The 25807-nt window shown below is 41.7% G+C and overlaps 3 protein-coding genes across 9 annotated transcripts in view; 2 read left to right on the top strand and 1 right to left on the bottom strand.

The window, feature by feature from the left end:
* The window catches only part of zgc:173742 (DNA topoisomerase I, mitochondrial), a 41015-nt gene extending 38179 nt beyond the window's left edge, over positions 1-2836 (top strand). For all 3 annotated transcript variants that reach the window (XM_039808253.1, XM_039808251.1, XM_039808252.1), the window contains exons 19-20: positions 767-916; positions 2485-2836. In XM_039808253.1, the coding sequence (XP_039664187.1) occupies positions 767-916; positions 2485-2587 (253 nt within the window). In that variant the 3' untranslated portion in view covers positions 2588-2836. The remainder of the gene's footprint in view (positions 1-766; positions 917-2484) is intronic.
* A 324-nt stretch (positions 2837-3160) lies between these two features.
* hsbp1b (heat shock factor binding protein 1b) lies at positions 3161-8286 on the bottom strand. The gene is made up of 4 exons (XM_039808259.1): positions 8084-8286; positions 6959-7025; positions 4815-4941; positions 3161-3680 (listed from the first exon to the last, which is right to left on the bottom strand). The coding sequence occupies exons 1-3, from the start codon at positions 8126-8128 to the stop codon at positions 4820-4822; spliced, it is 234 nt and encodes a 77-aa protein (XP_039664193.1). The 5' UTR covers positions 8129-8286; the 3' UTR covers positions 3161-3680; positions 4815-4819.
* Positions 8287-8391: 105 nt separating this feature from the next.
* The window catches only part of si:dkey-246g23.2 (solute carrier family 66 member 2), a 91504-nt gene continuing 74088 nt past the window's right edge, over positions 8392-25807 (top strand). The window contains exons 1-3 of one of the 5 annotated variants that reach the window (XM_039808255.1): positions 8392-8556; positions 21896-22160; positions 22766-22899. In XM_039808255.1, the coding sequence (XP_039664189.1) occupies positions 21955-22160; positions 22766-22899 (340 nt within the window). In that variant the 5' untranslated portion in view covers positions 8392-8556; positions 21896-21954. Of the gene's footprint in view, positions 8557-8640; positions 8793-21895; positions 22161-22765; positions 22900-25807 lie in introns of those variants that run through there. The other 4 variants (XM_039808257.1, XM_039808256.1, XM_039808258.1 and 1 more) reach the window with 4 other exon arrangements.

Below are 25807 nucleotides of genomic sequence, written 5' to 3' on the forward strand. Positions count from 1 at the left end.
CTCATATCACGATATCGATACAATATCGATATATTGCCCAGCCCTACAATCAATCAATTTCTTTGGAAGTTTTTTTAAAGAATTGTAAAATACAATTTTACTGAAATGTAATCCCCTCAGTTCCCTAAATTTGAATTTGTGCATTCAAAACCGTATAATAATAATAATAATAATAATAATAATAATAATAATAAATAGATGTGTGCATGATGGGGCGGTTGCAGTTCTAGGCAGTGTCCTCAGTGACCTGAGGGTAGAAGCCTTCTTCACAACCTCCTAGTGGTGCAACGGATTGTCATTGATCCGTGATCCGTTCGGATAAATATCTTCGGTTCGGCACACACGTGATCCGCGGATTGATTAAATGGTGGTTTGCAGTTTTACAGCTTTTTCAAAGTAAAATAAAGCCATACTAGAGCACCGCTTACTGTGCTCCAAGGCTGCAACACAACAAGCGCCTGGCCCCTTCGGAAACCAAAACTTGTGCATATTAAATTGGGAAGCGATGATCGGATTTGAAACCAAATCCTCTAAACGATTCCAATAAAGAAACGATTCTACTGGAATCGTAATTTTTGAAACTATTCCAAGTAGGAATCGGTTCTCAATGCCCAACCCTAGACACTTGCTACTACTTGTAGTTATTTTACACAAAACCTCTTCTGAATAAGCCTGCATACTGACAAAAGCACAGTAAGAATTCACATTGAAAGACCGAATCAAGACTCTTTCTTTTTTTTTTTTTTTTTATTCCTCACTCGGTCAGGCTGGTGGAGCGGAAGAAGGCAGCAGTGAAGCGCTGCGAGGAGCAGCTGCTGAAGATGGAGGTCCAGGCGACTGACAGAGAAGAAAACAAACAGATTGCCCTGGGTACCTCCAAGCTCAACTACCTGGACCCACGCATCAGCGTGGCTTGGTGAGTGGAAACCAACACGGGCACTCTAACCAACCGTGTGACGCCTTGGTGAAAACACGTGTGCACACTCGCGTCGCGTGCCTACATGAGAGCACACCGACAAACGTGCTTGTCTATTTTATCAGAACCACCTGGACCACCTCCACCTGGGGGCCTGTATCACAAAGCAAGATGATTGGGTCAGCCAGCTAATTTTGGGCCTAACTTGGGCTTTCCGGTTTCGTGAAGCCGGTTCCTATTCAAAATCAATGATCAAAAAGTGGGCACAAACCCTCTTATTAAATAATAGGACATTGGTTCTACAAGAACCCGAAATGAACAGCAGCACAGCATTTAGATTATAACAAATTAACAGATCATTATACTCTAATTTCTGTGATCTATAATCCGAGATATAATGAGTGTTTGTAGTAGAACAATTTCCCTGCTCTGGCTTTAAAACCGATTCTCACAAATAGCAGGAAGCTAGCTACCGATGGTCAATAATGCAGAACACAACTTAAGTTTCCACAAAAATACATTGGCTGGAATTAATGTGGAAATTAAGCTAGTTGTTCTCCAGCCATTTTCTACACTGCACTATACAGTATATACTATTTTCCTCTCTAAAGCAAAACTATTGTTACTTTTAGCTATGATGTTCTGTATGGTTTATTATTCGTTACAATAGTTTGTTCATCTTCAGGCAAACAGTCGAAGCACCGTGGTCTGTAGTCAGTTCTCTGTACCAAACGCGCTCCAAAGGTCAGCGTTTATAAGGCCTAATAAATCATTTTCACTAGCCTGACGTGGTCCTACTCCGATTCTAGTCAGAATCTGAGTCTGATAGCGCTCCATTGGGCTGGGATTATGAGGGCGTGTTCCAACCGAACCAGGAACGAAAATGCCTCTGCACTCAATTGGGTAGACCTACAACCAATCAGAGCCACGGAGTACGTGACGTACGCGCCCCGTCTTCTTAGCGACCATCGGAGCCAGCTGATAAATTCAACTTTTGCCGAATCCCGTAGGAAGGACTGCAAAAACACCTTTCCGATCGACAAATGCCTCGTTTCTCTTTTTAAAATGAATGCACTGTCGATATCTTCTATGACAGACGCAATCTACACATCGCAGTTCTCCAGCGGCAGCCGTCTTTGTTATAAACTAATTCAACCCAAGCGCTCTTTGGTGACGTGGTTGATTACATTTCTGTTGATCATCTGTCCATCATCGTATGAAGCCCGCCCTGACAATTTGATTGGTCCAAACAGCTCTGGTTGGAGCATAGTTGCCCCACAACGGATCAAGTCCAGACCGAACTTCTCGACCTCAAATGTTGTGGGCGGGGGCTAAGTTCGGCTGGCATCCAGGCTACATTTTCACTCGCGTACAGCCCATTCCTTCAATTGGTTTCCCTTTTTCCATTTGTATTGATTGTATTCTATCAGTGTGATTACTGTATATTCTCCATCTGGATACCTCCTTTTAAGAGAAAAGATTTTGAGGCCCGCTAGATCAACTCGTGGGTTAAACTGTATTTATTTTTGCAAAGAGTACACTTAACAGTCGTTTTTCCATTCGTCCAGGTGTAAGAACACTGAGGTACCTGTAGACAAAATCTACAATAAGAGCCAAAGGGACAAGTTTGCCTGGGCCATCGACATGACGGAGGAGGACTTTGAGTTCTAACTTTCCAATTCTAATACCCCGGTCTCATAAGCGGATGCAAAAATCCAATTAAGGAACCATTCACTTTATAATACAGAACTTTAATATTGCATTCATAATGTTCATAGACTGATGTTGTACTTCATGAAATTGTGTGACACGTTTTGTTTACTGATGTTCATTTCTGTTTAATGCTTTTGGCACTTAATTTTGTTAATTTTGTGTTTGCGCTAATTTGAATAAAGGTTCCTACTATGCAGTAAAGTGACACACTTTTGCTTGGACATTGTAAATACCTCTAATTCGGTACACAGTTAAAAACCTCTTATTGACCATTATAGAAGGTTAAATCCCCCAATTTCCAAGCTTAGTTGACCCTAACTGTAATAATGAACTCATTTCAATACATTATCAACAATATAGACCAAAAAAAACAACATGCAACACAGACATTCCATATCATTTGCATGATAAAATACAACTCTGGCTTAAAAAAATAAATACAGAAAAACACTGAGCACCTAGGAGTTATTTATATTATTAAAAATTCTCAGCACCTAGCCACATTTATTATGTAATACATGACAGACAGCAGTGTATTAAATCACTTTTAATAGAAGAAAAAGGAGTTGAAATTGGAATGCATCCCACACCTTGGTAGTAACAGTGCTGTTTGTAAAACACTACAGGCTTCAGATGTTCACTGTGCCCATTTCCCATGTTGGTGGGGGTGGAGGTTCCACTGGCCCGTTAGCCCGCAGGTTGTACTTCTCAGCACAGGCTAGGGCAAAACTGTCCCCATCAGCCATCGCCTCGTGGGATTTAATTATGATATAGGATGGCATCGACATAACCTCCGGGTCAGCGCACAAAAATCCATAAGTTGCATTCCTGCACATGAGAACTTAAATGTTCTGAAGGGCATATCACACTATTCTAGCTCACAAATAAAGTTCAACTTTTCAAGTCATTACGTAACTAACCGTTTATCACAATATTCAATATATAAAAAAGCATTTCACACGACGACACACCAAATCAATAGAAGTCATTATCAGAATGGAAAAGTCTGCTGCTCCTGGGTATAGGACCGACTTCACACCGGGTTACCTGCCTGCGGGACACACAAAACAAATGCTCCATGTTGCAGTAAAGTGGTTCAAAGAAGGTGATTAATTAATTAACATTTTTCTGTGCATTTTGCCACGTTTACATCTGATGGTGAACTACAGAGGGAACTGAGTGGCAAAGAATAGGGGGCGTGGCAACTGCAGGACAGAGCTGGAATCTTCCAAACATCTGACAGAGCAAAAATTAACACAAAATCCTTAAACAATTAACAGATATGTAAAAGTAATGGCAAAATAGTCATCCAATCTTCTGAAATCTACATATTAAGATTAGGAGTCCATAAAGAAGAGGGACACAACCAAAGACCTTAAGGTGCACTATGAGTTCCTGCATGGTTTCGGCGTGATTTCATTTTGGTCTCAAATCGTAGCCCTCTGTCGTTGATCTGCCAGCTGCCTGCCCCCTGAACACACCGTGAAACAGCCTGGTCTCAGGAGACAACACAGGGCTCGTAAACGTCCAACACTAGAGGCACAGGCTGTGCACCAAAATACAACAAACTAGAGACGCACCGATTACAACTCTCTACGCCGATTCCGATTTTCATTGAGTTAAGCCAGCTGATTCCGATTACATTTTTTCTAACCACTACAGCACACACAAATTTATTTTCTATCTTTTCTTTAATAGAACATTTTTTGAACAGATAATGGATCACTATAAAATAGAACTATATAAATTACTCCTGGTGTGGGAAATTCACACACATCTCAAGTGCAATGTCAGAACCATTTCCTTCTTTTCACATCCAATATCCAACTAAAAAAATTTGATTTTTGGTTTTTGGTGTCGTCCCTCCACGCCCTACTGTCTCCTTGCAGATGTTGCATATTGCAAACTTGTGATCTTCTGCACACACGCTGAATTCTTCAGCGTGTGTGCAGAAGATTCAGTGCATCTCTACAACAAACCACTCCAGCCAATCACCGACAAGATGCGAGTGGGAGGGGGTTAGAGACAGTTACAGAAACATGGGGGGAGGGGCGAGCTTGCTCTGTTTAGTTTGAACCATGCAGGAACTCAGAGTGCACCTTTTTTAAAGCAAAAATGAAAAGCTAAATAAAAGCTCTCCGGGTATGCTGGTGTGTTTTAAAGGCTAGTTGTGTGTACCGCTTACCTTCATTAAGAGCCTTGTCCCTCTTTAGCCTTTTCAGGCGCTGCCTCAATCTCTTCAACACCAGCCTGGGTCATCAGGTCGGCGATGTTTTTCTCCAAGTCATCAATGCGCGTGCTCATCTCATCAAGTGAAGAGGCAGTTAAGGCACGTAATTAACATAAGAACTCAGAGTTACACTGAAATGGGTGAAATTATATCTAGGTCAGTATCAGGCCATCGTTGAAACACCAATCTATTATTATATTAAACTCGATTCAAATTTGAAGCCTTAATGCATTTAAATCAATAAAAAATGGATTGCATTTTAAAAGACTAGTGCAGCGGCCGGGCCAATCGCTTGGCCTCCACCCTCCAGTATTGTTGCGTGCAGCTTTGTCGAGAGCCGCTCCTCCCAACACACTCGATGCTGCGCTTCCTTGGGTCCTGAGCCATGACGTGGTTACTTTTCTTTTCAATGCGACTTTTGTCATCCGATCACGCCAGGACGCATTAACTGTCAAGTGTGTGCGCTATTAGATCGGATCTTGCTCGCACAGGGATCCGATCGGCCAGACCACATGCTGAGGTGCCGACTGTTTTCTTAATCCCATCCCAGCTCGAATTTGGACCATTACAGCCGTGTGTGTGTTCTCCCAACTGCAAACATTCTGACCAGTGGTGGAATGTAACTAAGTACAATTTTGAGCTTTTTGTACTTTTACTGTTACAAAATATATATACCCAGCAGTATATATAATTTAAATTAGCCCCACCTTTACCAGCTGCAACAAAAAAGGTATGAACACATTAATGCATCATGATATGCATTATCATCATACTGCATATTATGGCTCGGTAATATACACTCACCTAAAGGATTATTAGGAACACCTGTTAAATTTCTCATTAATTATCTAATCAACCAATCACATGGCAGCTGCTTTAATGCATTTAGAGGTGTGGTCCTGGTAAAGACAATCTCCTGAACTCCAAACTGAATGTCAGAATGGGACAGAAAGGTGATCTAAGCCACTTTGAGCGTGGTGTGGTTGTTGGTGCCAGACGGGCTGGTCCGAGTATTTCCCAATCTGCTCAGTTGCTGGAATTTTCACGCACAACCATTTCTAGGGATTACAAAGAATGGTCTGAATAAGGAAAAACATCCAGTATGCGGCAGTCCTGGGGGGCGAAAATGCCTTGTTGATGCTAGAGGTCAGAGGAGAATGGGCCGACTGATTCCAGTTGATAGAAGATCAACTTTGACTCAAATAACCACTCGTTACAAACGGTGTGGTGGAACGGGAGCTTCGTGCCCTGGATGTGCATCCCACAAATCTCCAACTGCAAGATGCTATCCTATCACTATGGGCCAACATTTCTAAAGAATGCTTCCAGCACCTTGTTGAATCAATGCCATGAAGAATTAAGGCAGTTCTGAAGGCGAAATGGGGTCAAACACGGTATTAGTAGGGTGTTCCTAATAATCCTTTAGTTGAGTATATACGATTCTGAATTGGACCATCCTGCATAATGAGTACTTTAAATTTCTGAACTTAAAGTATTTTGAGGTTAACGCTTTTGTACTTTCAGTAAAAGATCGGAACACTACATCTACCACTGATTCTGACCATGCATACAGGGCAACAGAGTTCATCAGTACTCAGGCTTCTGCCTGGTGGATTGTTTAAGGCTTCATGTCCCTTCACATGTAGTCTCTCACTGCCAGACCTATCTCCACAGTGCTGGAGAAAAGTATGGCTGCAGCGCTTATCTTTTTGGTTGAGTGGAAAAGTCTCTCTGGCTTGTTTGTATTTCTTTAAACAAATCTCAATCTGTGACACTGGCTCAGAGTGGGACTGTGCAGCCGGCAAAGAGGTCCGTGACCTACTTTTTTTGACCGTTTGCTTAACCTACCAAAGTTAAAACCACAGAAGAAAGCCAGGGGAAGAGATGCTCGAGTCAGTCTGCAGAGCTCTGAAGACGCTGCACACAGAGCAATGTTCCCTTGTTGATTCAACATTTATTAATATTGAACGTGTCGCAATTACAAATCGGCAATATACCTGCCATGTGTGAAGTGGATAGGATTAACTGTTCTTAAGATATGCGAAGGACAGACACACAGACAGAGATCCCTTGCTCTGTAGTTAGATTAGTTAGGATATTCCTCCCGATGATCTGGTCCGACATGGTCTGGAACTTGTCCTGCATCTGTTGCAGCAGTGTCTGGACCTGTGAAACAAACAGCACAAATACTGTCACAACTAAACCACAATCAAGAGGATTTAAGCAATAACACTGGCAGTGGACTACTGACTAACTATTAACAATACCTCTGCCACTGGGGAAAAAAAAACATCAGCACTCCCACTCTCATGCATCATGCCTGTGATCTATGAATGGTTCAAAAAGGCAGCAAGACAATGACACCAAAAAAATATCTGGTTTCCTTGACAACAATGTAAAAGCTCAGTAACCATGGGATGTGATTCTTTATTTCACTGCAGTAAGCTACGTGCAGAACAAAGCCCAATCAAATTATACTATTCTGTATTGGTGCTTTTTTTTAATGTCATACCATAATGTGGCTCTATGGTTTCTAAAGCATTGGCTGATTGGAAATGGTAAGCTTTACTCGACAATTCTTGTGAAAACAAAACTATAGAAGAAAAAAAATAATAATAATAATATAGGAACAAAATAAGGGGGACAACCTACCCCAGAGGATTGTTAAAGGTTTAGGAGGGTAACGATCATTAAGGGATAATGTAGTTACAACCCAGACAGGTTTTCATCTCCATGACAACACTCAGAAACATTACCAACTACATTTGCCGTGCATTTAATAGAATAAGTAGCTGTAATTCAATATTATGCATGGGAATTGACCATTACTATTAGAACAAGCGACTCTACAGAGAAGTAGCTAACGTTACACAGCAGCAAAACTTGTCAAGTAACTAGCTAGCTAACGCCAATTACTCGGTTGTGATGTTGTGATGTCATGTAAAAGCCAAACTGACCCTTAACGTTACATAACGTGCTAAACAAAAAGGCAGGATGTCCTGGCGTCGGTAAAGAAACAAACCGGTTGAACAAACCGAGCCAACTGACCTATTTAGTTATACAAACTGATAGATAAATAACATGAACTGCTACAAATGCCGCAAACTAACGTTCGCTAACGATAGCTTGCCACAGTTAGCTAGCTAGCTAGCATTCCTTTTGCCATTGCTAGCTAGCTAGGCTGCTGTAGCGAACGCTAGCTTGCCATCACGACCAGGACTCACCACATTGGTAAGGTCCTGCACCGACTTGGGATCCGTCTCCGCCATGTTGAGGTGTAAATCAATATCAGTGCCCGAACAGAATACAAATTCAAAACGCCGTCTACAGTTTGTATTCACTATCAGGTGCTGTAGCCTTGTAGCTAGCTAACTGTTTGAAATAGATAGCAATCCTTCGCACCACCACCCACCGCACAGTCAGCTGTTCTACAACAGAGAGAGTCTCGCGAGAGCTGCGTGGCGATGCTAAGAAATGTGGACAATTGAGTTTTGATTGGGGGGAGCTTGTACAGTACTATCAACCTCTTTGGTAGGCTACTACTTTAGTAAGTAGAGGTTGATTTTCTTTAACCCTTTATGGCCTCAAGAAGCAAGTCAAGAAGACCATAAACGGCACTCATCCCCAAGCACTTATTCACCAAAGGCTACATCCCATTAAGTGCCGTTACGACATGCATGTTTAATGCTGGAATTTGGTAAGTCTGAAAATAATAGTGAACTGTGTGTGTGTGTGTGTGTTTGTGTGTGCGTGTGAGCGCGCGCGTGTGTATGTGTGCCTCCACGCGCGTGCACGTCCTCCCTCTCTTCAGAACGAGTTGGGATTTAAAAGTCGGGAGCTGCCGGGGAACCGAGGGTGTTTTGACTCCGACCGACATCCGTGTCCGAGTTGGTGCTCTGATAAAAGGTGAAGGAAAGTGAATGAAGGCGTCTGGTAAGTGAAGGAAGTTGCCCATGGTTAACCTGTAAACCGTTGAATCTTGCATTCTTCCACACAGGCAGACATAACATCTGTATCAGGGGCGATGCATTATCGGAGCAGTTATCATAAAGTGCGTGTTGTGAGCGCGCTTTTTAAAAACCAAAATTGACCCTTTTTAGAACACAGAGGCGGACTTTCTCAGAGGATGTTTTTTTGTTGTTGGAGGTTTTGGAGTTTAGCTCAGACTAGTGCATTTGACATTACACACGTTTAACCTACTCTGTATTCTAATATCAATATATGACAGTGTCGTTATACTATGTATTCTAATATCAATCTCTTACATTGTCAGATTGTGTAATAGCTGTTTCCTTTTGTGCTGTTACTGTAGTTGCCCCCGTAGCCCAAAATTGATGCCTGTATGTTCAGGCATGCTAGTAACCCAACCCTATGGAGCTATGCTTTGCTTGCATAACAGCATGTCCTGTTACTAGAGGTGGCCTAACACATTACTACTGTGGTGTGTGGGCGTGATGGTTTACTCAGACAACCAGGCAGAAGGAAATGGCTGAAATAGCTGGATTGTTAAATTCTTGAGTAATGTTTAACCGTAGGAAACCTTGTAAAAAATGTATACACTCTGGATTGTGTTAAAGGGCTGCGCTCCAGTTTGGCATTTTCTTTGCATTAATCTTAGCTTTTAAAATGCTCTACAGAAAGAACAGGGAGACGTACAGTACACCGAGGTGTGGATCACTCGAGAATTGGCTTTTGCTCCGCCAGATCCACCTGCCTGGCTCAATCCCCCAAAGCAGAGAGGTCTTGGCTGGAATATATTGACGTCCTTACTTACAGCTGAGTTATGCGAAATGACAGATGTCTAATGAGTAATCAGACCCACTTCATCTTCTGGTTGACTCTCGGTGCTCCAACTACAGCTGCATCTCTTGTGTTGAAATATCCTACTATCAGCAATCCTATGCAGCAATCATAGACCAAGTGTGATAAAAAAAGTTACTAGCAGAGAAACTGCCGGTGAGCTTTTTCTTCTACACTTTTGTCATGACTAAAGCATTTTTTACTAAAAAAGGTGTTGACAGGCTGTCTTGCTATACTGAGTGACTTGTCAGCTGACACTGAATGCCACATACTGTATGGGAGCAAAGGAGTTTATATTTATGCTGGCCCTCTGTTTTAGAGTTTGAAGTGAAAAATCATACTGTTAAGTGATATTACACAGCCAGAAGAAGAATAACACTGTTCCAACTGAATCACGCCACACCGATTTCCTGTACTTCTCACTATTTGAGTGTACTGCTCACCTACAAATCCCTCCATGCCCTGGCCCCACAGTGCCTCTCCGACCTCCTCCCTGTACCTTTGGAGACAGAGCCTTTAGTGATGCAGCCCCATCCCTCTGGAACACCCTCCCTGCAGATATCCAAAATGCTACATCCTTGGACATTTAAAAAAAAACAACTTCTAAAACACCACCTCTTTACCAGTCTACAACCTCCTTTAGCTTAGCCAGTGTCCTTGGGTTTCATGAAAGGCGCTATATCAATAAAAGTTATTATTTTATTATTATTTGCTCAGAATTTGTAGGTCATGGTTTTGTGTACGTACAGCAACATAGTGACTGTTACATCCAACATGCTCATGTGCCATTCCCCCTTTCAAGGAGTTGTTTGTCTGTATTACAAAATCACATTGTCTGAAATGAATCACTCTATTTGTTCTGGAGGGTGCTCTGGAGAAGGAGCCAATCGCTAACCTTTGTTGATGTAATTATCCCTTCAAGAATGCCTGCTAGCACTTGGCACAAAAACACCACTATTTTAAGGATTAGAGTACCTGAACTAGTTGGGCTGCAGACAGGACAGGTTGGTAATACGTTCGACTTTGTGAACACTCCCGAGTGAAGAACCTGTAGAACACAGACTTGCGTTTTGACTTGTTATCTTGACACTGTGGCAGCCGGGACACCTCGGCTGTGCCCCCAATACCTGTCATCTCTGCTTTCACTGGCTACTGGCCATTTAACCTTTCCTTGCACTCCACTTGGTCTCTCTCTCTATGGGACATTTCTACATCTGTGACTTCCATTCCCCGCCTGTCATCCCCGTCTGGCTATGTGGCTGCTAATTCATAAATGTGTGAGCCTACATTACCGCTCATGTCTATGTAATGATAGAATGTTATTTGCAAGGTCCAGGTGTGTGTGTGTTCTGCACAGGTAAAATATTCATTAAATACAGTATAAGAACTTACTTATTAAAATGATATGATTATTACATTTTTCTAAAATGAAATAACTAGGGTTCCCCACACTTGTATTCCAGCTGACCTAATGACCAGAATAAGCAGAGTAGTTAAGAATCAGTGTTTGTACATAGTAGCACATACATTACGTTAGGGCTGGGCAATATATTGATATTAGGCCTATATCAATATTGTGATATGAGACTAGATATCGTCTTAGATTTTGGATATCGTAATATCGTGATATGACATCACTGTTGTCTTTTCCTGGTTTTAAAGGCTGTGTTACAGTAAAGTGATGTACTTTTCTTAACTTAACAGACTGTTCTAGCTGTTCTATTATTTGGCTTTTCCCCACTTAGACATTATGTCCACGTTACTGATGATTATTTATCTAAAATTTAAGTGTGAAGATATTTTGTTAAAGCACCAATTGTCAACGCCAGAATATCGCCGCGATATCGATATCGAGGTATTTGGTCACGAATATCGTGATATCTGATTTTCTCCGCCCATCCCTACATTACGTGTATGTTTACCTGTTGCACAAGTTCTATTCACATAACCTATGTGACTGCCCCTGCCTGTACAACACGGGCATGACTGTATATGTGCATACTGCATGCACTGCGTGTTGAATAATTTAAAGTTCCCATGACATGCTGCTTTTTGGATGCTTTTATATAGGCCTTAGTGGTCCCCTAAAACTGTATCTGAAGTCTCTTTTATATAGGTCTTAGTGGTTCCCTAATACTGTATCTGAAGTCTCTTTTATATAGACCTTAGTGGTCCCCTAATACTGTATCTGAAGTCTCTTTTATATAGGCTTTAGTGGTCCCCTAATACTGTATCTGAAGTCTCTTTTATATAGACCTTAGTGGTCCCCTAATACTGTATCTGAAGTCTCTTTTATATAGGCTTTAGTGGTCCCCTAATACTGTATCTGAAGTCTCTTTTATATAGACCTTAGTGGTCCCCTAATACTGTATCTGAAGTAGGGCTGCACGATTATGGCCAAAATGATAATCACGATTATTTTGATCAATATTGAGATCACGATTAATTATCACGATTATTTGTTGATTTTAGCCAAAACAAATTTTATTGTCTCATAATTATATAATTATAACTGCTTTTACATCCATATTGTGCTGCATTCCTACTAATACATCCATATTGTGCTACATTCCTCCTTTATTGAAGGATACTGTGAAGGAGCCATTTCAGCTGTTGTGCGACCGCTTTCCACACATGCATGTTTGCCGTGAAAGATACAGGCAACGCAATTTTCTGTTCACGTTAACGGCGCATGTGGTGCCTGGTATCTACCAGACGAAATAGCTACGCAGATTTCTGTGGCTCATTACACTGACACATACATGTCTGCGTTGCGCTCTGATGCTCCGAAACCCACGTTAGAGGCAACATAAACATCACTGCATGTCACACTAGTAAACACTAGTAACACATTACACAGCAGGTAACGTTAGCCTACCGTTAGCAACAGTAGTAACTGGATTAAACACGGCTAAAATGCTGAGTGCTAAACAGTGTAGTGTGTCTATATTTCACTGTAGGATTCCAACAGCGGGACGTCCAACAGTCTGCTGCTAAAGCTATGAGCTAAAAGACACAAACTAGCACTGGTCACTGCTGTTGTCTGAAAAACAACACAGCCGGGACAAAACGTTGCGTTTACTGGTAAACATTGTGACCGCGTGCTGTACGCCACTGTTACCTGTTGTGGAATTTTCCTCACGTTACTCTGTCCTCTGTGACTGTCTACATCTAGAAACTAAGCTGCGCGGTGCAGGCAGGGAACAGCTCTGATTGGCCCATGGAGACATGTGATCAGACAGTGGTTTATGGAGCCCTAGATTGGCTTTGCAAAAACTGTTCTATGAAGGGAATGACGCATTTTAAATACGCCGATCACGCAAATTTGATCCGGTAGGAGCCAAAATGCGTGTCGTGATTAAAATTCGATTAATTGTGCAGCCGTAATCTGAAGTCTCTTTTATATAGGCCTTAGTGGTCCCCTAATACTGTATCTGAAGTCTCTTTTATAGAGACCTTAGTGGTCCCCTAATACTGTATCTGAAGTCTCTTTTTTTTATAGACCTTAGTGGTCCCCTAATACTGTATCTGAAGTCTCTTTTATATAGGCCTTAGTGGTGGCCCCTAATACTGTATCTGAAGTCTCTTTTATAGAGACCTTAGTGGTCCCCTAATACTGTATCTGAAGTCTCTTTTATATAGGCCTTAGTGGTCCCCTAATACTGTATCTGAAGTCTCTTTTATATAGACCTTAGTGGTCCCCTAATACTGTATCTGTAGTCTCTTTTATAGGCCTTAGTGGTCCCCTAATACTGTATCTGAAGTCTCTTTCCGAAATTCAGCCTTGGTGCAGAATTACAGCCAGTAGAGCCAGTCCCACAATGAGCCTTCCTTAGGATGTGCCATTTCTGTGTCTGTAGCTTTAAATGCTATTGAGGAGGAGAGGGGGGGGCAAGGTGGAGGGTGGGGGTGTGGCCTTGACCAACTTCCATGCTTCGCTCGTTTTCAAGCCATGATGTCTCTCTCTTTCTCATGGGGTGGGCCAAATTCTCTGGGCAGATTCCAGACCGGCCCATCTGAGCTTACATTTTCTCAAAGCCAGAGCAGAATACCCAGGGCTCGGTTTACACTTATCGCCATTTCTAGCCACTGGGGGACCATAGGCAGGCTGGGGGAATGCATAATGTTAAAGGGGTGATAGAATGATTATATAGGGTATTTTACACTGTTCCTTAAGGTCTCCTAATGGGGTATGTAACATTGGTTGGGCAGAAAATTGCCCGAATGATATTTTATTAGGCCCTTAACTACCCTGTGAATATGGCTCTATTTGGAACAAGAGCTTTTCTTCCAAATATGGTATGCTGATGAATATTCAGAATGAGCTACCGCTGATTGGTTTGAGAAAACTACATAGAAACACATGGGAGACTCGACAGCAGGTTTCATTGCAAAGTTATACATTGTTTACGGGCTATTTCGTTTTAAATTTACTTCTGATACTTTTTAAGCGAGAAATCAACTATATAAAGCTCAAATATGGGCCGTTTTACGAAAATTGATGGCTAATTGCAAATTTGGTAAGACTGTGTGTCGGAGTTTAGCCGCTGGTGCTGCCTCGCCGCCCACCGGTGCTGCCTCGCCGCCCAGCCTGCCTTCCTTCACAGACCCCGGCCTGCTATGAGGTACTTGGAGCTCCGTCACGGCAGCCCACAGCAGGGACTACCAACACCGCTGCCCTGACAGAGCTCCAGGGCCTTCAACTCCTCTCTTCCTGCTAGCTAAATGGCCCGTTGTGTGAGAGTGAGAGCTCCGTCAGCGAGCTTGTTACACCAGCAATCTGTTACCTCATGTTACACACATGTCACGCCACTTATACAAAATCTAACTAAAGGTCTTATAAAGCTAACAACGGTGTCCGATTTGAAGTTAATGAATATTTGTGAAGACAAAGTGTTTGCGTGCTCGACTGTCCCTTCAATCCTAGCTATGTGTAGCTACAAACCACGGATAGTTAGCTTCCTTTTCCTCTTAATTCGATTATATTACAGTTTGAATTTCGTCACGCCACTTACACAACATCTAACTATATGTCTTATAAAGCTAACAACGGTGTCCGATTTCAATTTAATGAATATTTGTGAAGACAAAGTGTTTCGTTAGCTGTGACTGTCCCTTCAATTAGGGCTGCACGATTATGGCCAAAATGATAATCACGCATTATTTTGATCAATATTGAGATCCGCATTAATTATCACGATTATTTGTTGATTTTAGCCAAAACAAATTTTATTGTCTCATAATTATATAATTATAACTGCTTTTACATCCATATTGTGCTACATTCCTCCTTTATTGAAGGATAAAGATACAAAGTGAAGGAGTATGCCATTTCAGGTGTTGTGCAACCGCTTTCCACACATGCATGTTTGCCGTGAAAGATACAGGCAACGCAATTTTCTGTTCACGTTAACGGCGCATGTGGTGCCTGGTATCTACCAGACGAAATAGCTACGCAGATTTCTGTGGCTCATTACACTGACACATACATGTCTGCGTTGCGCTCTGATGCTCCGAAACCCACGTTAGAGGCAACATAAACATCACTGCATGTCACACTAGTAAACACTAGTAACACATTACACAGCAGGTAACGTTAGCCTACCGTTAGCAACAGTAGTAACTGGATTAAACACGGCTAAAATGCTGAGTGCTAAACAGTGTAGTGTGTCTATATTTCACTGTAGGATTCCAACAGCGGGACGTCCAACAGTCTGCTGCTAAAGCTATGAGCTAAAAGACACAAACTAGCACTGGTCACTGCAAAAACAACACAGAAGGGACAAAACGTTGCGTTTACTGGTAAACTGGTAAACATTGTGACCGGCTTATGATGAACGACTGCTACCTGTTGTGGAATTTTCCTCATGTTACTCTGTCCTCTGTGACTGTCTACATCTAGAAACTAAGCTGCGCGGTGCAGGCAGGGAACAGCTCTGATTGGCCCATGGAGACATGTGATCAGACAGTGGTTTATGGAGCGCTAGATTGGCTTTGCAAAAGCTGTTCTATGAAGGGAATGACGCATTTTAAATATCGCTCGATCACGCAAATTTGATCGTGGGAAGCCAAAATCGTGATCGTGATTAACATTTGATTAATTGTGCAGCCCTACCTTCAATCCTAGCTACAAATCACAGATAGTTAGCTTCCTTTTCGCCTTAATTCGATTATATTACAGTTTGAATTTCGTCACGCCACTTACACAACATCTAACTAAATGTCTTATAAACCTAACAACGGTGTCCGATTTCAAGTTAATGAATATTTGTGAAGACTAGCTAGGTTTCGTTAGCTGTGACTGTCCCTTCAATCCTAGCTACAAATCACGGATAGTTAGCTTCCTTTTCGCCTTAATTCGATTATATTACAGTTTGAATTTCGCACCGCCACTTACACAACATCTAACTAAAGGTCTTATAAAGCTAACAACGGTGTCCGGATTTCAAGTTAATGAATATTTGTGAATTCCAGAGGAATTCTAAGAGGAGGCTAGCTAGCTCTCATTGATAGAGCTACATCCAGGCGCAGGCGTAATCAATGAGACTCGCGGACAAGCGGCGTTTATTTCCCCAATCGTTTGTTTAAATAACTCAACACATTATAATTACACACATTTAAAAGAGTAACTGGAACCTGTGGTAACAGATTGCTGGTGTAACAAGCTCGCTGACCGCACTCTCACTCACACATACCGGGCATTTAGCTAGCAGGAAGAGGGGAGCTGCAGGCCCTGGAGCTCTGTCAGAGCCGCGGCGTTTAGTGCATGGGCTGAAATATGTGCCACCAGAAACTGAATTTGAATCATTTATATTTGAATTTGAATTGCTAAACTTGAATAATTGCATTGAAAAACTGAATTTGAATCACATAATTTGAAATTGTATTGTTTAATTTGAATCATTGCATTGAAAAATTGAATCTGAATAGTATAATTTGAAATTGAATTTATTCGTTTGTAACTGAAGTCCAATACAATTTGATCTTCACTGAAAATTCAACTCTCTATATATCCTCACATTCAGTTCTCACAATTCAGATTACCAAATTCAATTTCAAGTTACTGAGACAGACATCCGGGTACTTGGAGGATGAAGGAAGAGCAATCGAGCGCAGAGCGATAGGTAGAGTTCAGATACACAGGACTCCACTTGGCCAATCAGCACCTACGTTTTGGAACACAGCCTCGCCTTGACCCAGAGACTCATAGATAATATAATCTACCTGTTCACAATGTTCACAATGTAATGCCTGGTGTTAATAGGCCTAGGTTTATTAGTCACATTCTTCCACTTAAGTAAACTTAAAATGAACTATCGCTACTTACCTTAGCCTAGCCTACTGCATGCAAAATATTGTGACTATCCATATTTGAAAATACATGTTAATTAATTTAAACATTTGAATTGCATTGGTTTACTTTGTACATCAGCAAGCCAGCAATACAATGTGATGTAAGAGCCAGTCCCCTGAGTTTATACAAGATGTTTCCACATTAAAACGCAAAATAGTAAATTATTATGAGTATTTTTAATCAACTCTAATATCTGTTCGTTTGTCTCCTTCCTTAGAGCGTTTATATACATATTAAAGTTAGTTTTGTTTGTGATTTAAAAGTGTAGCTTTATCATCATGTGCAGTAACAAACAAAACAAAGAGATTAATTCATGTGTTTATAAAAAGAAAATTTATTATAATCAGTTCACAGATCTGAGTCCAAACAGAAACTTCACCAATCTGAACTAAGAGGTTCTGCTTCAAAGTGAAGTTTAAACAGACTGAAATGTCCAGGCTCACTCCTCCACTATTCATTTAATTTATTTCTGCATGTAGTTATTTATTTAACGAGACTTAAAATCATGTTACGTCGTCCACAGTCCGAGTCCCGCCATACTCCCTTTAGGAAACCTCTGATTTAAACTTCAGCAGGCTGTGACAGTCCGCTCCGCTGAGTCCTGGTTCTAGTTCTCCGGGCTTCCCTTCCCTCCAGCCGTCCCAGCAGTAGCGGCCCGGGCCTCCAGCAGCGTGGTGTCGGTTTTGGCTTCCAGGAACCGGGCAGTGAGCTCCAGATCCTGCAGCCGCAAAACGGACTCTGCTGCCCCGTTTTAGCTTCTCTCCGTCACCCGGCAAACGCAGTGGAACTTCCAGCCGAAATCTACATACAGGTCGTCCTGGACTACGTGGAAGATCCTGCCGATCACCACTCTGTCTTTGGCCGGTCCGATCTGGATCAGCGGGGACCGGCGCAGCAGCGAGACGAAGCGGTGTTCCTGCCCGGGGAAAGAGACGCTGCCGCCGGCCATGGAACTCTCCACCTCCCGCTGCCGCCGGAGCTCAAATTGCAGGTCCAAGGCGGCATATATATCATAAAACACATTCTCACCTGTGAACTGTTATCCCTTGCTGTTTGGTTTTTGTCATTTCTTTCGTTCCAACATCCAAAAACAGTTTGGTATCTTTAGTGCTATTCCTGCGCCACTGAACTCTACCTATCGATCTGCGCTCGATTGCTCTTCCTTCATCCTCCAAGTAACCGGATGTCTGTCTCAGTAACTTGAAATTGAATTTGCTGATCTGAATCTGAATAGTGAGAACTGAATGTGAGAATATATAGAGTTCAATTTTCAGTGAAGATCAAATTTTATTGGACTTCAGTTACAAACGAATAAATTCAATTTCAAATTATACTATTCAGATTCAATTTTTCAATGCAATTATTCAAATTAAACAATACAATTTCAAATTATGTGATTTAATTTCAGTTTTTCAATGCAATTATTCAAGTTTAGCAATTCAACTTCAAATATAAATGATTCAAATTCAGTTTCTGGTGGCACATATTTCAGCCCATATTAGTGGTCCATTAGCGGTGTTACCGGTGACTCTGCGCAGGTATGGCTGCCAGCCGTAACGGAGATCACAGCAGGCCGGGCGGCGAGGCAACAACCCAGGCAGCACCCGGACAAAATTTGCAATTAGCCATCCATTTTTGTAAAACGGCCCATATCTGAGCTTTACATAGTTGATTTCTCGCATTAAAAAGTTTCAGAAGTGAATTTTGTAATGGAATAGCAGAGATCTGCGTGACCTAGCTAGATTCAGAAGACTACCTGATCTCAGGTCAGTTGTGTATGTAAATGTTGGGGCGTGACTGTTCTCTTAAGGTTCCGGATTTTGAGATGCTTACGCAAGCAACTCAGCTTTGTTGAGATTCGCCCGTTTTCAGCGGCAGTTTCAAAATATGAGATTTTCATAGTAAAGGGGTGTCAATGGGATTTTGAGCTTTTATGTATGTCCTTTTTACCCACTGAACTGTCGTTATTCAACTATGACAGGGTAAAATCGGTTTTGCATTCTATCACCCCTTTAAAAAACCTCATAAAGTGAAATTTTCATGCCATGGGACATCTAACACTATTATTTGATTACTTAATAATTTGCTCCATAAATTCATTTTGAAAAACAAAGAAGCAAAGCAAACAGGTTGTAATGGTGTTGAAGCTTTAATTGGCAAATGTTTTACTAAATTAATATAAAACAATTCATTAAAATTGTAATGAGATAAAAAAAATTTGACAGACTAATCAGTCAGTAAGTACAATGATGTTTTCTGACTTAACACAATGTAGGAAAAGGAAAATACTGGCGTGCTTAACCTAAAAACATTAAAGGTGCTCTGCCACACGTATTTCATGACTTTGTGGTAATGTCTGAAGTTCTACCATGGACTGTAACATATTTTTGTGGAAAAAATGTCTTGGTTACCTTGTTTCAAACCATTCTTGTGTGGTATAGAAAGCCTACAGGAAGACTCAACTCGATTTCTGCCAGTTCTCATTAATATTCAACAAGCTAAGCTGTTTGAATCTGATTGGCTAACAGCTAGCCAGTGAGCGCCTGGCTGTCAGAATCCTTTACCCAGCCCAACTGGGCGAGCTAATGAATAGTAATGAGCTCAGGCAACATGATGTCAGACTGACCAGCTTTTGTAATTGGCTTGATTTCTCGGCTTATTTCTTTTCAGTGACTAGAGCTGACAGAGGAGGTAACGGTTCATTTTCGCATTCACAACATAACACATATGGACCTAACATATTTCAAAAAATGCAAGTAAAAACCGTTTTGTATGCCAGGGCACCTTTAAGAGATGTTGGCTTAAATATGTTCAGTAGCTACAGAAAAAAATAATGCACAGTAGGAAGAATAGCACGTGGTCAAGGACTGAAACCTGTATACTGGATAGCCACTGCTGTTGTGCAACTAAGGACTGATAAGAATATATAAAAGCTCTAGCGTGAGCTCCTTAAAGGCATACTATGTAACTTTTCTCTCCTCGGTCCCCCTACAGGTTGTCTCATTGGAACAGGGAAAAGTTACATAGTATGCCTTTAACCTCAAGTGAATTTAAGAGTAATCTAAATAAACAGGTCTATTTCACTGCAGACATTCTGACTTGTCATAGCAGGAAAAGCACAGGTGTTACAAATAATATTGACAGTGGCTCTGTTCTATTTAAGCGTCCCAGTAAGACGTGCAGGGCCGGCCCTGACCAATTTGGTACCCTAGGCAAGACTTTAGCTGGCCCCCGCTTGCATGGCAGCCAATTCCACCACGAAGTTATTGGTTGCATTTGCAAGTTTTAACACATAGGCCTAAATCAGACAATGCACAGGCAATTTAGTGTGATCCCTGCAGTTGTGGTCTTGACCAGTCTTGTAATAAAATTCGGAGTCCTCTTTATCCGAGACCGAGACAAGGCCAAGTAAAAATGCGGTCGATTCCAAGACGAGACCAAGACCTTCAAAAAGGTCTTGAGACCAAGACCGATCTCGAGTACTACAGCACTGGCAAACCTAAATATAGTATAAATAACAGTGTTGTGCACAAAAAAATGATATCAGAAGATGATATCATCAGAAGCTGCACCTGCGGGCAACCCGGAAAGTAGGGTCTATTTAATAAAGGCATTGTAGTTATGTTGTTGTGTGGGCTTGGAGCGCCACTATTTATGGTGCCCCTAGCATGCCGCAGCCAACCCTGAAGCCCTGACCGTGCACCATCATGCACACAACCAGGACCCTTAAACCGAAGCAGCTAAATGTAATTCAGCCATCAGTCATTTTATTATTTCCACCTCTGCTTTTCCTACTGTAAGACAGGCATTCAGTTTAAAACCCCTGGCCCCTTGGCATAATGATTCAAATATATTTCATTTGTTTCCAAAGATATATTAAACTTTGCATATGTTTTGGCCAGAGCCATTGTCTTGCTTTAAATGAAATTTAGTTTGTGGTGAGAGAGAGTATTGTGTAGTCAGCAGGCACAGCTATTGAAAACAGGCACAAAAAAACATACTGGTCCATACATAACTGAGGTATTTAAATGTAATCATCTTAATAGGTTTTACTGCTGATGGGCTCTTGGGGAATGTTAATTTCAGGCCCTGGTATTGACCTCTGGCTCCCTCCGAGCATCCATCAGTGATAATAACTCTGCTGAACTCATTACATTATATTCTATGTCCTATATAGGACTGCACAAAATATTGTTTTTTGATTTTATTGATTTTTTTTTTTTTATCAACTGCCGCAATCAACACCTCGCTAAGGGCTGCGACATATCGCTAAAGACAGATTTTTTTAAAGAAAATATCAGTACAAAACTGCACTTTAAAATGTAACATTCATTTTTTTTTGTGTTTCCTTTTAAAGCTTTAGTGCAAAACTTTTTTTGATATTCATGAACATCTGTTGCATTCAAGCCATTGCCAAATGAGTTGCTACAAAGCTAATTAAGAATATCAGCTCCACACAACTCTCTCTGGATTTCTCAGTATGGCTATGTTTAGAAAATGGTGTTGTCCGGTGACCCGAAAACTCGAGTGAAGATAATGACCTCTTCTGAAGAGTCCATCATGTTTTTTAAATCCTCCGTGTCCTCCTTGGCTACTAGCAGCTGCATGGGGGAGGGGTAGGGGTGGTGCGCGATCACGGAAGGCTTGTATCATGTGGATGCAACAACAGTGGTGTTGTCATTACTTAAAATTTGTCATTGGGGTGACAGAAACTACGCACTCTAGCTTTAACAGAATACTGAAAGCAGCTAAAATGCAGAACTGAGTACACTTCAATATCTGTTTATTTATTGCAAGTAATATCGTTATCGCGATATTCAACAACGTTATCCCATATTTGCCTTATACCGTGCAGCCCTTATCCTATATTCCTTTCACTTAGCAGCGTCCCAGGTGCAACCTTTAGACCCCCCCGGACACCCCTGAGCTTCTCTTGGCCTGATGGATTCGGAGGTGGTTGTGCAGGAGGACATGGAGGGCTCGTGGATGTTGCTGTCGTGGATGGCGTCCTGCCTCATGGTGTTCGGGGGGGCCCTGCCCTACGTGCCACAGTACCAGGACATCCAGAGGAGCGGCAGCAGCGAGGGCTTCTCCACCCGAGTGTGCCTGGTGCTGCTCATAGCCAACATCCTGCGCATCTTCTTCTGGTGAGGAGAAGAGGGAAAGGCCTGTGTTTTCACATGATATCATACGAGTGTTTGTCTGTCTTTCTGATTTTCTTCTGTCTACTTTCTTCCTTTTTGCCCTTGGAAAGACACAGGCCATTTACAAGGTATTTCCTCAGATCAGTCTTGGTGTCAGAAATGAATGGAATAGGAATAGAATCACGGAAAAGTAGATTGATAATATAATCTGAGCAATGTGCTGTCCTCAAGACTTCTTCTTAAATTGTTTTACAAATCAGAGAGAGAGAGAGAGCGAGCACAGGTCATTGTTCTGACTGGGGGGACAGAAGAGGGAATTTAATAGATTCAAAATAGAATCTGGTTGGAACATTGTATTATTTATATGGTCTTTCTGTGCCGCTTATAACCTGCATGACATAATAAAACCCATATAATTGAATAGTATAGTAATGTGTGTTAACCGTGGTGTATGCATGTCTTGTTTATGTGTTGTAATTATCCTTACTTTTATTACAAAGGCCACATTAATTTGCTGTCTATAGTGTTAGATTGTATTCTAGAAGTTCTCTCCTGTATCAACTCTATCACCTCTTGAATGTGATTGGTGTTTGGTTGCGTCCTTGCAGGATAGGGAAGCAGTTTGAGCTCACCCTGCTGCTCCAGAGTGTGATGATGATCCTCACCATGTTCGCCATGCTCCACCTCTGCTGCACGGTCCAAAACACCAACCGAGTGAGCACCAGGCAACACCGACTTTCAGGTAGGGCTGCTCTATTGTGGAAAAAAATATAATCACGATTATTTCGGTCAATATTGAAATCACGATAATTTAACACGATTACTCGTTGAGTTCTGGGAAGATGTTGCAATTATTGAACTTAAGAAAAAAACAGTGGAAAAAGTTAAATAAATCAACAGTAAAAAAACACAACTGTGAAATTTGCCTCAATACTTTTCCTATTTAAACTTTATTTTTTCATTCAGAACACAAGAGAAGATAAGAGTTTACTTGAAAAACGTAATGAGCTAAATAATTATTTCTCTCCATTATTATATGTTTTTGTGATCATTGGGAGCCAAAATCATAATGACGATTAAATTTCGATTAATTGCACAGCCCTACTTTCAGGTAACCGGCTTTGTTCCAAAAACTCTTGACTGACAGCAGTCATAACTGACATTACACAATTGAAACTACCGACAAGTATCACTGTCATGCACATACAGTAGCAGTACAACTCATTTCAGGGTAGTAAACCACATATCCAGCATGCCACTTCTCTGTGTCAGCAGTTTAGATGCCAAGTGCTTCAACTCCTTCTTACCAAAAGAGGGGGCCATTGGAAAAGCTTTACTGGCAAGGCTGCTGTTTTCAAAATGTCCTTGCGCTGACAGCCACTTATTTAACACTAATCTGATATTCACTTGCCTTATTCTTTAGTTACTTTAGGTTCCTTGGGTCTGGATGTTGAAACAGATGCTGCTGTACAATGGTTATGTTAAAGCCTGAAGGGTGATGGAATTATTTCATAGATATTAAAATATGTATGAAAGTGCAAGGCAAAGCACAAATGTCCTATGGATGTATTAGTTGCTGGACTGTCACACATACAATTAGTCTATTTTGGGCACGACAGTGTGTGTGTGTGTGTGTGTGTGTCTGTGTCTGTCTGTCTGTCCGTCTGTGTGTAAGTGTATGAGGCATCGGTCCAGGGTGAGGGAGAATTGGAGATCAGCATCCACTGGGCGTGTGTGTGTGTGTTTGTGTGTGTGTGTGTGTGGGCGTGGGCAGAGGGAGGGAGGCCAGTGCTGTCTTTTATGGGTAATTGTGTTTTTTTACAGACCCTTGAATTGATTGCTTTCGCAAAATGGGCTGACAGAAATTCAATCTAAGCCCAACTTTCATTTTGATGGAATCTTGTAATACTCTGATCATGCAGAGCAGGGTGCGTTATTGAAGACATAAATCATGACGCGTGTTTGACTTGATGTCGATTGGCTTGTAAGGAGGGGAATTTCTTCATGAAGCTAAACCGAACGCGTGTCCATTTGTGTCGATGTCGGCGGCGATTCTTTCAAAGTGACTTTCGATTGAGAGGCGAGAGATTGCATGAGTTTGGACACGAGAGCAATGATCATCTTTATCTTCGGCATCTGTGCTTCTCTCGTCTCAGCAAAGAGCTGGTGTATTACTCATCGTGAGCCCTTTTTTTTATTTTTTTATTAAGGCCCACGCTTAAACTTTTTCATCGCGAATATAATCGTTTATGATGACTGGTGGTGGATTGCTTGGGGATGTTTTTTTTTATAGGCTTTATATCTATCTGTTCCCAGTATTTAGTAGACATGTTGCAAATACATTGGACAATACTGTAAGTCTGCCTGCAAGCCATGTACAAACACTCTCTATTATAAGCATGCTTAGATACAGAAAGATGACAGATTAAAAATAATGCAGCGATACAGAGTTTGTCCGTTATGACCCCGGTTACTTAAACACAGCATGACCACCCTCTTACATCACGCCCCCCCCCCCTCCAAAGGATTGGCCTGAGGTCCGGTTTCACAGAGCGTGGGTACGAAGGGGGGATGGTGGGGTCAGGACGAGAATAGAATAGATCAGAACGGCCTTTCAGTCCTGACTGCCCGCCCCTCCCTCCATCGCTAAGTCTTTCCAACAGATCAGGGTCACCTCTGTGGAAAGTAGCTTTTTCTCCCCAAGATGCACGTCGCCATGATTTCTAACTCTTTTCGAAGATCTTTCACGCTAAGCTCTGTTTCCCGTCATTTCTCCGCTACCCACTCAGCGCCCTTCTCTGCCCTTTCTCTTTCTCTTCCTCTTCTTCCACCTTCCTCCGCTGCTCTTCGTCTCTCCTCTCTCTTCCTTCTGTCCCTTTGTGTTGCTCGTACATCTGCTCCCACCTCTTCTTCTCATCCTCCTTCAAATTTCAAATTCCTTCCCCTATCTTCTCCTTTCAGAAGGGACATCTGAGACTGAAGTCCATGTGTGCCATGCCAGGGTCATCTATGATCCGGCTGCCTGTCTGCCAACACCTGTTCCCTACTTACTGACCTCGTTTTCCACTTCCTAAAGACACACACACACACACACACACACACACACACACACACACACACACACACAAACACAAACAAACAAATTGAATGAAAATGTGAAATGGGGAATTTGTTGTCACTTGTCTGCGCAACAACTGGTTATGCTGCTGATTGCTGTACCTGTTACATTCTGTTGTTGCTGACTGTGCTGATTTTCTTCCAGCCTCCACCTGCTCTGATTCCCTTTTTTTCCCCCATACATGCGAAGGCATCTCTCGCCGTGTGTGTATTAAGGGTGGGACCAAATATCAATACGGCAATATCTCGTTGTGGCTTCTTAATTAAATGCGAGAATCGATACGCTGGCGCCAAATATCAATGTTTTAATCAGGAAAGACAAAGGCAGCTTTATTTGCATATCACATTTCGGCAACAAAGCACTTGAAAGTGCTTCACATAAAACATAAACATAACATAAAAAGAACTAAAATAGAGTAAGACATGATATGATTTACAAGAATAAAAGTTACATTGCAGTGTAAAAAATTAACAATTACTTTAAAAAAGGCAGCATCAAAAAGAAAAGTCTTCAGCCTTTTCTTTGAAAAAAA

Source organism: Perca fluviatilis, chromosome 8, assembly GCF_010015445.1.
Source record: "Perca fluviatilis chromosome 8, GENO_Pfluv_1.0, whole genome shotgun sequence".
Taxonomy (NCBI): Eukaryota; Metazoa; Chordata; class Actinopteri; order Perciformes; family Percidae; genus Perca; species Perca fluviatilis.

Coding starts and splice junctions, on each gene's coding strand:
- hsbp1b (XM_039808259.1), bottom strand. CDS start 8,128: ATGGCGGAGACGGATCCCAAGTCGGTGCAGGACCTTACCAATGTG. Junction 7,026..8,083: donor TGCAGGACCTTACCAATGTG/GTGAGTCCTGGT, acceptor TTTGTTTCACAG/GTCCAGACACTGCTGCAACA. Junction 4,942..6,958: donor GGACCAGATCATCGGGAGGA/ATATCCTAACTA, acceptor CTGCCTCTTCAC/TTGATGAGATGAGCACGCGC.